Genomic DNA, 12,094 nt, shown 5'->3' with positions numbered 1-12,094 from the left:
CGCCAGTGGTGCTGCATTGCAGTCTTGCTGAACACTGGGTAAGAACATCGCAGCAAACATCAGGTCTGTTTTGGAAATGTTCTAAAACCAGACTGTTAACACGGTGAGCCATTTTAAATGTAGCTGGCTACATGTCTGGAGAGAAACACATACTCTTTTATTAGGAACATGAAACAAACTCTTTGAGCTGCAGTATCACTGCGGGTGAGTTTAATTGCTGGGATTAATAAATCACAGCTGCAAGAGTTACATTCTTGGCAGAATTCTTTATTCAGCTGTTTTTCCCTTGCCCTATTACATTCCAGATTTATGGTCTGCAGCATGGCCGGAGCCAGCAGTAAGCTCGCTCTCTTTCTCCTCGGCTGGGTCATGGTTGCCCTGGGAGCCCTCACCAGTGAGCACCGTGAGGATGACCATCATGAGGATGAATATTACGTGGCTGCCGTGTATGAGCACCATTCGGTCTTGAGTCCAAACCCTCTGGAGCTCACCAGCCGTAAGCAGGCCTTGAAGCTAATGAACCAGAACCTCAACATCTACGAAGAGCAAGTGATGACCGCAGCCCAGAAGGCAAGAACTGCGGCTTGGTTATGCCCTAGCTTAGCTCCTACCATGCAGCATGTGGCCCTGTGAGCCAGAGCAGTGGCTACCTGCCCCCAGCTCCCTGCAGACCTCTGCAAAAAGCAGTTTGACTAGGAACCAGAGTTGGCTTAGTCAACTTACTCAGAAGGGCTCATGGACCAAGTGGGAGCTTGTGAGGACTATAGAATCCAGGGTCCACCCCAGACCTTCTGTGTCAGATCTCCATGTTAGCAGCAGCCCCAGGTCATGCTTTTGCTCTTTGAGTTGGAGAAACCCTGCCTATGGGGAGGAATCATTGGGTAGGGTGTAAACAAGTGTGAGTTCCTGGGTCTTGGGAGACTGCTGTAATTGGTCCAGATGGGCGGAAGTCTGGGCTCCCCAGGGAATTCAAACGTGCAGAAAAATTTGAAAACCATTGAGTATATTTAACTACCATGCTCTGTGAGGCAGTCAGAGCTTAACAGAAATGGTAACTGTCCACAGAACTGCTGCTGTCTGCCTGCAGACCATCTGGGCTTGCTTTGTCTCGGCCTGACTAGGAACACTGGGTGACCTTTGCCCAGACAGGCCCAACCCAAGCTCTCGAAGGGCAGGTTGGTGCCTTTGTAAAGGCTTCCTATTTGGCTGCATTTCCCCTTCTGGTCAGGAAGGGTGGAGATGGAGGATAGGGAACCCATGGGACAAAGGGGGAAATGTTGGTGCCCAGCTGAGAAAGGGAAGGTTGGGCTTTAAGCCTAGTGGTAGTACCAAGCCCAGCTGCTTGAAGAGGCCCTGCTGTGCCTTGATGTGCACAAAATTTCTCTTCTGTGTGTGAATTGAAAGGGTAGAACCAGACTTGCCCCTTGGGGCACTGTCTCTGAGCAGGGTGCTCAGGATGGCCTGGAAGGACACAGACACCATCTGTTGCTCCATTTAAAAATGCTAGGTTAGAATACAGAGATGTCCACGTGTGCATCTGTGTCACCGATGTTGGAAGGGAACTTCTGATGGATGAGACTCCTATTTTGTCCCAACCTGATGTCTGGTTTCCCCTTGAGCTCACTGTTTCCTAGGTCCATTCATTCCAGTGGCAGGAACTTCTAGAAAGACAGTCACCTCCCTGTGACTGCCATACATAGTTCTGTCCTTGAGCTAAAGAGAAGCCTGATCCCCTTGCCATCTTCTGCACACTTGAGGATGGCTGCCATGGCCTCCACTATTTGCCCCACATTTTTTATTTTTGGGGGTTGGCTCTAGGGGTTGAACTCAGGACCTCCTGCTTACTAGCAGGCACTCTACCACCTAAGTCATGCCCCTGGCTCTTTTTACTTTAGTCATTTGTGGGATAAGTTTTCACATTTATGCCTTGGCCAGCCTAGATCATGATCCTCCTATATGCTTCCTCCATAGCTGGGACGACAGGCATGTCTCACCACACCAACTATTGGTTGAGATGGGGTCTGAAGAACTTTTTGCCTGGGCTGGCTGGATTCAAACTGCAATCCTCTTGATCTCCACCTCCCTGGTAGCTAGGACTACAAGTTGGAGCTACTGTTATGTCTGGTTTCCAGGCTCTTATCCCCACCCCCTTCCACAGTTCTTGGCAGATCTGGTTTCTAGCCCTCTAGGCAGACTTTCCAGGTTTTCTCTGTGCTCAGAGCTGTGTGCCACTGTCCTGGTGTGTGTGGGGGTACTTCAGGAGACTCACCCCTCTCATTCTAGATGGTGGCCCCAGGAAACTTTTAGCAGTGACAACTCAGTAGGGATTCATAAGGCACTTTGTATTTATTACCTGAAACTCCTGCACCCTTTTCACACACAAACAGCCATGTTGCCATTGCCCTTCTGCACTTAAGAAATTGACTGATTTAATCCGAGAACCAGACTGCACATTTGCGCCATTAAATTTCATCTTTCCAGCCCGTTGGGCTATTTAGGGATCTTCACTGATAGCGCATATCCATTACTTTCACGTCATTCACACATTTGATACACACCTCGTTATGTCTCTGCTGAAGTCAGTGTAAAAACAATCCCAGTTGTGGTCTCAGGCCTCCTGCCCATACCAGCCCAGGCAAGGGCAGGCTGTCTTTGCTGGCATGCTGAACCCAGCACCTGCAGCTTCACTTCGTCTTACTTCCCCACCTCTGTGAGACCATCCTGGGACATTTGGCAAATGCCACACTGAACGCTAGAGATGGTGACTACAGAATTAATTCCCTGCTTGGAGTTTTAATAACTTGCCCCCAAAGGAAACAACATCACATGGTTTTGTGGGCATCATTCCTTGGCTCTTAGTGACCCAGAAGCAGGGATGGAGCTGCTATTAGGATGGATTTCAGTGCTCGCAGATGTCTCCACTCCCTCTATGTGTGTTAAAGCAACTTTTAAGACAAACTATGGCAAGCACATGTCCAAGTTTTATATCAGACTTGTAGTAAAGACAGAGGTTCCTGAGAAAGCAATTGAAGTATTTCTCTCTCTTCACAGGGGAAAAAGAAGTGCAGTTTTAAAAAGATTAGGTAGGACAGTCACTTGAGTTGGTGACCTCCCTTCCTCAGAAACAGTTCCTAACCTCATTAAGGTTGATAAAAAAATTGCTAAAGCTATGTATCAGAAATGCTAATTGCTTATCACATCAGACCCAAGTTCTGCCCAGCTAAGGTTTAGTTCCTGGCTTCATTCCTGGCCAATCTATGCTCAGGGAATCTAATTTAATTTTTATATCAGCCAGGCACCAGTGGCTCACACCTGTAATCCTAGCTACTTGGGAAGCTGAGACCAAGAGGATCTCCATTGAAGGCCAGCCCAAGCAAATAGTTCATGAGACCCCCATCTCCAAAACAACCAGGACAAAATGGACTGGAAGTGTGGCTCAAGTGGTAGTGCCCGCTTTGCAAGCATGAAGCCCTGAGTTCAAATCCCAGTCCCACCAAAAAAATTTTTTTCAGATCTATTGTGAATACATAACTTAAATGTTATTCTCCATTAGAAACTATTCAGTGCGCTCAATGTTTTCTTTTTTAGTAAAGGAAAATACCCATCCAAGTGTAATATTCAAAAAGTTAAAAGCCCCTGGCAACTGTGGCTCATGCCTGTAATCCTAGCTACTCTGGAGGCAGAGATCAGGAGGATCGTGGTTTGAAACCAGCCCAGGCAAATAGTTTGCAAGACTCTATCTTGAAAAAACCCATCACAAAAAAGGCTAGTGGAGTGGCTTAAGGTGAAGGCCCCGAGTTCAAGTCCCAGCACTGCAAAAAAAAAAAAAGTTAAAAACATGACTCATATGCAAATATAGAATGAACGTGTTTTTTATTTAACTCAGTAATTAGTGAAGGAACCAGTCAGATGGTAAAGCTGGCCCAAAGGAGAATCCAAGAGATGGACATGTGTCTGTCAGGTGTCTGTCAGTCCAGTGAATGGTGAAATGAGTTGGCTGAGATACAAAACTGGTTGATGTCCTACAGGGCAATACAGTTGTAGCCTTTGGGTGATCATTTAAATAGCAAAAACAAACGGTGGTACATTCTCTAGGAGTGAACGTGCTAATCAATAGCCAATATAATTTGGAAAGGCATTCTTCATCTTGCCTATTTCCAAGTTTGCGATCATTTCTCTTTACAAAGTTGTTACTGTGTAATGGGTGGCCAGCCTCACACTGTGCTGGAGGGAGTCCACGGTGGGATAACCTTTCTCAAAAGCTGTTTGCAATGTATGTTAAGAACTTAAAGTTTTCATACTCCTTAACCAAATGACTTCACTTTGTAAGACTTTATTCTAAAGAACTAGTTAGGGATTCAATGGAGGACTTGTGCATAGCATTCAGGAAAGGTTTTGAGTGTATTGTGTGCAGATTCTTTTTCTTTCTTTATTTTGGCAGTACTAGAGTTTGAACTCAGGGTCTTCTGTTGCTATGCAGGTGTTCTACCACTTGAGCCGCGTCCCCCAGCTCTTTTTGCGTTAGTTATTTTTCGAATAGGGTGTGGTGTTTACGCCCAGGCTGGCCTAGTTCTGAGAGCCTCCCATTTACACTTCCTGTGTCGCTTGGATGACAGGCCTGCACTACCATGCTCAGCTTTTATTGATTTAGATGGGTCTTGTGAATTTTTTGCCAGCATTGGCCTGGAACCTCGATCCTGTCTCAGCCTCCTGAGTGGCTAGAATTACAGACACGAGCAACCATACCCAGCAACATAATTTTCTTTTTATTACAAAAAATTGGAAACAATTCACATGTCCAATAATAGAGGAGAAAATATGGTGTCCTCATTACCAGTTACATTTTTGAAAGTTCTTGAGAAAAATCAAGGTGCAAACAGTTTATGTATGATTGTCTTAATTATATACACACATATGCAGAAAAGAGGAAAAATATCATTAATATTTCAATAGGTATCTTCATATTTAAGGATTACGAATTTGTCATCTTTCTTTTTTCCAACTTTTCTATAAACTTTGAAGGTTTTATAACCAGAAAAAAAAAAAACCTAAACAGAGTGTGCAGTGTACTCCAGAAATAAGTGCTTTACACTGCCTATTTTAGATTGTGCACACTTCTCTGCCTGCCTTCTCCACCCAGAGCTCTAGGGTTGACATTTAATCCATGTAAATGGAGAGTAACAAGAGAATGAGGCTGTGACACTTACAGCCGAAGGCTGTCCTATTTGTATTTCCTTAAGTTGTGTGGATGTCAGGGGGGGCCCAGGGTGTCCCCAGGTATGGGAAAAAGGCCTGTGGGGTGTCCAGAATCCTAAAGGGAACCTCTTAGTTCCCAGTTGGGGAATTAAGATTTCAAGTGAGTCCTTGTTTCTGTGAGATCAACACACTTGACTCTTACCTACTAGCCCAGTGGGTCTCAATGTTGACTGCACATTAGTCACCTGGGGGACCTTCAAAATAACACCGTTGCCAGGAGCCCACCCACAATCAATTGCATCAGACATTTTAGGGGTGGGCACAGCATCACTTTTTTTCTCAGAAGTCCCCCCTTACTGATTCAGATGTAGAATGAAGGCTAAGAACTACTGGGCTAGAGATGACATCTCTGTTAATGGGTTTAGGATTCAGGTCCTTTATAAACAGCCCACCTCCCAGTGTGCCGCAAGAACCTCAAGCCCTCCTAACTGTCCACTTGGTAAACTCCTGTACCTTTCGTCATTTCACTCTCTTCTTCCCTGACATGCTCCTAGCACAAGGAAGGCTTGTTACTAGAGGCCCTTGTCATCGTGTCTTTGGTATCAGACTAAACAAGACAGCTTCTTGCCAAGCGCTGGTGGCTCACACCTGTAATCCTAGCTACTCAGGAGGCAGAGATGAGGAGGATCATGGTTCAAAGCCAGCCTGGGCAAATAGTTCACGAGACCATATCTTGAAAAAACCCATCACAAAAAAGGGCTGGTGGAGTGGCTCATGGTGTAGGCCCTGAGTTCAAACCCCAGTACCACAAGGGGGAAAAAAAAAAAAGAGAGAGAGCTTCTCCAAGGCTAAGATCCCTGGTGAGAGTCAAGCTACCATCTTTGTGTCTGGCTCCTGGTAGAGTGACTTCTTGGTGGTCCTGAAATGAGTGAGCCAATGGGTTAGATAGTGCTTCCTGTTATCTTATCAAGACTGTACTGTGGTGTTTGACTCACAGGGTGTGCAGATTCTAGTGTTTCCAGAAGACGGCATTCATGGATTCAACTTTACAAGAACGTCCATTTACCCATTTCTGGACTTCATGCCGTCTCCCCAGCTAGTCAGGTGGAACCCATGCCTGGAGCCACACCGCTTCAATGACACCGAGGTACGTGAAGATGCGGCTTCCTCAGCAGGCCAAGGACCAGAACCCACTGCATGCTAACTGGTCAAAAGAGGCCTAGGGTCAGAAAATCAACCCGAACCCGTGTCACACATTCATTCAGTTAAAGAATGTCTCATATCATGAGGCATTTACTCACCTGTGGATCTTCCTATGGATTAATTAAACAAGAAATACATGACTATAACCTTATAAATAAGCCAAACAGAAGTAAAAATCTAAAATTTCACTTCCAACATAGCCCATCCTTATCCTACTTCCTTTCCTAGAGAAACCCTCACCAATAATTTTTTGTTCATTTAACAGTACCATTTCTATGCACCTCATACTTATTGAACTTTTTTTAGCATGCTATATGCTTGTTTTTTAATTCTTGCTATTATAAGAAATGTTATATTTTTATAAGCATGTTCAAGTTTTTCTGTAAAGTAAATTTCCTACAAATGAAATTTCTCAAAGGCTATACACATTTTAAATTATTTTTACTATTATTTTGGCAGTACTGGGGTTTGAATTCAGGGCCTTACACTTGTTAGGGACGCCTTTTGCTACTTGAGCCACTCGACCAGTCCTTTTTTGTGCTTGTTATTTTTGAGGTAGGGTCTTACGAATTATTTGCCCAGGCTGGCCTCGAACTGTGATCCTCCTGATCTCTGCCTCCCGAGCAGCTAGGATCACAGGTGTGAGCCACTGACTCCTGGCTTAAATTATTTTAAAGAGAACCAAATCTCTCTATCAAAAGATTTACATTTAATTTTATTTCCCCAGTTATAGTCTATGACTGCCCATTTTCCCACCCTTTGGTCAATGCAAGATAAAATAATCATTTGAGTTTTTGCCATTCTAATGAGGGTGAGAAATGATGCCTCATTATTGTTTTAATTTGCATTTTCTTGTTACTAATGAAGCTGAGCTTTTTTTCAGATCATTGGATCTTCTGTCAATCACCTAGTCATATCCTTTGCATGTTTTCAGGAGTATTTTTTACTGATTTATGATAAGTGTTTACGTATTATAAACACAATACAGGAACTTTTCTATTAAAAATATGAGACAAGCCAGGCACTTGTGGCTCATGCCTGTAATCCCAACTACTCAGGAGGCAGAGATCAGGAGGATCGAGGCTCAAGGCCAACCTGGGCAAATAGTTCTTGAGACCTTATCTTGAAAAACCCTTCACAAAAAACGAGTGCTGGTGGAGTGGCTCAAGGTGTAGGCCCTGAGTTCAAGCCCTAGTACCCCGTCCCTCTCCCCCTGCCCGCAAAGAAAAAGAGAGACAAAATTCTGGATTTTAAAAATGTACTTATTTATACCTTTTTTTTAATAGGTCCTCCAGCGCTTGAGTTGTATGGCCATCAAGGGAAAGCTGTTCTTGGTGGCCAATCTTGGGACGAAACAGCCTTGTCTTAGCAGTGATCCAGGGTGCCCAAATGATGGGAGATACCAGTTTAACACAAATGTTGTGTTCAGCAGTAACGGAACCCTTGTCAACCGCTATCGTAAACACAACCTCTACTTTGAGGCAGCTTTTGATACCCCTCTTCAAGTGGATCACATCACCTTCGATACCCCCTTTGCTGGCAAATTTGGCATCTTCACTTGCTTTGATATCTTGTTCTTTGACCCTGCCATCAGACTCATCAGAGACCAAGACGTGAAGCACATTGCGTACCCGACCGCCTGGATGAACCAGCTCCCGCTCCTGGCCGCCATCGAGATTCAGAAAGCTTTTGCCATGGCCTTTGGCGTCAACATTCTGGCTGCTAACATCCACCACCCATCTCTGGGGATGACAGGGAGCGGCATACACACCCCTCAGAAATCCTTTTGGTACCACAGCATGGTGACTCCCAGAGGTCAGCTTATAATTTGCCAGGTCGCCAAAAATCCAGTGGCTCTCATAGGAGCAGAGAAGGCAAGAGGCGAAATGGACGCTTCCCACAGTAGGTTTTTAAAGATTGTGTCAGGCGCGTACTGTGAGAAGGATGCTCAGGAAGTCCACTGTGATAAAGCCACCAAATGGAACTTGAACACACCTCCCACGTTCCATTCTGAGATGATGTACGACAATTTCACCCTGGTCCCTGTCAGGGGAAAGGAAGGCTATCTCCAAGTCTGTTCAAATGGCCTCTGCTGCTATTTACTGTACGAGAGGCCCACCTTGTCCAAAGAGCTATATGCCCTGGGGGTCTTTGATGGCCTCCACACAGTGCACGGCACCTATTACATTCAGGTTTGTGCCTTGGTCAAGTGTGGGGGTCTTGGCTTTGACACATGTGGGCAGGAGATCACAGAGGCCCAGGGGCTATTCCAATTTCACCTGTGGGGGAATTTCAGTACTTCCTACATCTTTCCTTTGTTTCTGACCTCAGGGATGACTCTAGAAACTCCTGACCAGTTGGGCTGGGAGAATGACCACTATTTCTTAAGACAAAGAGGACTGTCCTCTGGCCTGGTGACAGCAGCTCTTTATGGTCGATTGTATGAGAGGAACTAAGAACACTGTGTACTTCCACAGGCCACGCAGAACAAGCCCTGGGACCACCTGTGCCCAGAGGGTGGAAGCCCTCTCCTGTGGTACCACATCCCACCCCAGAAACTGAAGGGAGCAAGGGAGAGGCAGGTTCCTTCTTCCTCTTCATTGTCAACGACTAAGATATGTTTGGGATTTTCTATTCACATTTGACTTTTTCAAGCCACATGTTTCTTTAGCAAATCTCTCAATACACAATTGATTTTAAGAGCCAAAATGAAAATAAAATGTCAGTTGATACTTTAAACATTCACTAAGCAGTGGTTTGTTTTTTTCTTTGCTGTTGATCAAGTGACATCCAAGTTGTATAAATATTTCACAAGACTCCAACATTTTCTAAGATCAGAAACAAGCCCTGAAAACAAAAGCTATATGAGAAAGGGCTTTGTGGTGACATGTCCTGTTTGGCCAGTGAGAACTCTATCCAGTTGACATGGAGTGCCAGAGTCAACCGCCATGTCAGAAATGGCCTGGCAGTGCCTCTGAGCGTAGAAAAGATGTTTCCCACATCTGCCTGTCTGTCCGTGAGTGGAACGTGCAGGCAGAGAGAGTGCGGGGCCCTGGGGTGGAGACTGGAAAATGTTGGAGAGAGGGACAGCTAGGGAGATGTGAGCAGTAGGATTCCTCTGTCCAACGCATCTCCTCAGAGGCTCCAGCGACCTTAATCGTTCTCTGGGCTAGCTGCTCAAGTGTGTGGATGGAGTGACGCTCTGTGATTCAGTTTGTGGCACCACAGAGCCGTCCTTTTGCAGTGACACCCAGAGCCCTGCAAAGACAAGTTGCAAGACTGTCATTGGAGGTCATGCAGTCACTCAATCAATCCCTCAGCAGGTGTTTTCCGAGTGACCCAGAGGTACAGAGCAGAGGCTTCCCGCCCCCATTACTCCAGATGCAAAACCCTAGTCAGTAGGAAGGCATTTTTAGGCCACTGATTTCTATATCCAATGTTTTGAAGCTATTTAAAAAAGAATTTTAAATCTGCCTAGTAACTTGCAGAATGGATAATTTGTATTCTGTAATTTGCGTCTTAAATGTTGTAGGAATTTAGTTTTAAATCCTTTTTAAATTAGTTTTTTTTTTTTTTAGAATAGTACACAACCAAAAAACTTACGTAAAGTACACAGTGAACTTCTCTCCCCATTCTCTTCCAGACCTGCTCTGACTTTTTGCAGGATTATTAAGAGGGTGGATTCTGGAATCAGACTGATGGGCTTCATGCTCACAGCCTCAGGGTTCCCTCTTCACTAGGCAGGCCTTAGCAATTGATTTAAACCTTCCTGGGGCCTGTTTCCTCTTTTGTGGTGTGTACTTTGAACATGCCAAGTGGGGAAGAAGAAAAGCCTCCTCCACACCCCCCAGCCCCAGATGACTCACTGCTCTTTTGAAAAGGCCTAGAATGAGTCACATCTCCAGGAAACATGCAGGACTGACTCAGAATGCCTCAGGAAGCCTTGGGATCCCTGCGTCCAGGGAAGTCCCCCAAGACTGGGAACAGGACCTCTCCCACTAGATGACAGTCCCGGCCTGTCCTCTCAGGGTAGACCCTGTCAGGAGGAGTGAGCTGGCAGGCCGGATGTGACTCCAGATGTGGCTTTCCACAGCCCATTCTGCTTCCCTGCCCAAACCCCAGAGAGGCAGAAAGTATCTTAAAAATGCATATGGTTATTTTATGCCAAGAAAAAAGCCTGAGAAAGAGACAAGCCAGACCTAAATACAGACTCGGTGGAATTGCTTCCCCCAATAAGCAACTCATAAGCACCTGCTGGCGCCACATTCTGCCCTTCTGAGCAGAGCCTATGAGCTCTCCCTGTGTTAGTTCCATCTGACAATTTAGAATGAATTACCCAGGAAACAGAAGTAAAGGGAAACGCAAATAATACTGGTATGACAAAGTGATTTTTACAATTCAAAGAATTGTTGCCAGATGGCAGAATAAAGTGAAGGACAGGAAAATGAATAAAAACATATTTTCAGGGAAAAAAAATACACTGATGACTAATGGTTGTGATATGTTTTTGTCACTATGGTCCTGAAATCCAGGAAGCGAATAGCAATCTTGACTATAACACAGAGACAGGAAACCAAGTGTATTTTTGGTTGAGACCGATGTAGAGGAAGTAGCCTAGTATTTGTGGCTTCTTGTGTAGGTGCAGCTGTGCCTGCCTGTGGTTTTTCTCACAAAGGAAGTGGCTGTGGGCTTAAAAATCTCCTCCTAGAAAGGTTAAAAACTATATTTCCTCCCACAGTACAGTCTCAGTACCCAACACCCTCTCCAGAGGGGTTCACCTGTCACAGCCCCCGCTGAGCAGATCCCACCTGGGCCACCCTGTTCCTACAGTGGCCCCACTCCCTGGCCATTGCACCCTGGACCAGGAGCAGGCACCTGACTCAAAAAGAGCCAAGCAGAGAGCTGTTCTGACAACCTATGAAGTGGCCTGGTATAGCAGATCTGCCTAGACGGGGGCAGGGGTGAGTTGCCACTCTGTGGTCTGATATGACCACAGAGTGAATAAATGATTTCTCAACCTGGCAAAATAGAAATAGTCCCAATAGTCTAAAATGTTGTATTGGGCAAAGAGCCCTAGATTTAAGCCAGGTGTGGTGCCCACCTGTAATCTCAGCAATGGGGAGACTGAGGCAGGAGGATCTTAAGTTCAAAGCCAGCCTAGGATACATGTGAGAACTTACCTCAAACATAACAAAACAACAAAGGCCTACGACAATCTCTGACACAGCATGAAGTGTGTAGACTATTTGGAGGCCATGCTGCCACCTGGGCAGGTAGAAGGGCCTGCACTTCTGCTCAGTCTTCTGTCATGGCCAAGCCTCCCTCTCTGTGTTAGTTACTTATTCCCACATAACAAGATGTGGATTTGTCACAAGAATTGTGCTTGTCCTGATATGTAAGCTGAAGGTCCTGCTACGCTGAAAACAAAGACCCCGCCTTTCTCATTCATGCTCTAGGCAGTGTGACTGGGGGGAACTGAATATTTTCTCCAAGTGTTGGTTGGAATCCATCCCAGTGATCACAGCAGAACTCTAGGGCTCTAAAGTGATTCCTGATGAGGAAGCTCTAATTCTTTAAAGTTAGGTAGATATTGTGCAATTCTCAAGAAATCAGGTGTGAAAATTAAGCATTTGTCTGTATAAAATACTCTGCTAACACACACACACACACCAATTGGTGAAGCATATTGTGGCAG

At 45.3% G+C, this 12,094-nt stretch overlaps 1 protein-coding gene across 3 annotated transcripts in view; it reads left to right on the top strand.

Moving 5' to 3' along the window:
• Positions 1 to 9,144, top strand: part of Btd (biotinidase) — a 45,909-nt gene extending 36,765 nt beyond the window's left edge. For all 3 annotated transcript variants that reach the window (XM_020176980.2, XM_074043861.1, XM_074043862.1), the window contains 3 exons: positions 306 to 570; positions 6,194 to 6,343; positions 7,686 to 9,144. In XM_020176980.2, the coding sequence (XP_020032569.2) occupies positions 310 to 570; positions 6,194 to 6,343; positions 7,686 to 8,855 (1,581 nt within the window). In that variant the 5' untranslated portion in view covers positions 306 to 309 and the 3' untranslated portion in view covers positions 8,856 to 9,144. The remainder of the gene's footprint in view (positions 1 to 305; positions 571 to 6,193; positions 6,344 to 7,685) is intronic.
• Positions 9,145 to 12,094: the final 2,950 nt, after the last annotated feature.

This window comes from Castor canadensis, chromosome 10, assembly GCF_047511655.1.
Source record: "Castor canadensis chromosome 10, mCasCan1.hap1v2, whole genome shotgun sequence".
NCBI lineage: Eukaryota > Metazoa > Chordata > Mammalia > Rodentia > Castoridae > Castor > Castor canadensis.
Note: the sequence above shows the minus strand (reverse complement) of the source record. Positions and strands in the feature narration are given on the sequence as shown.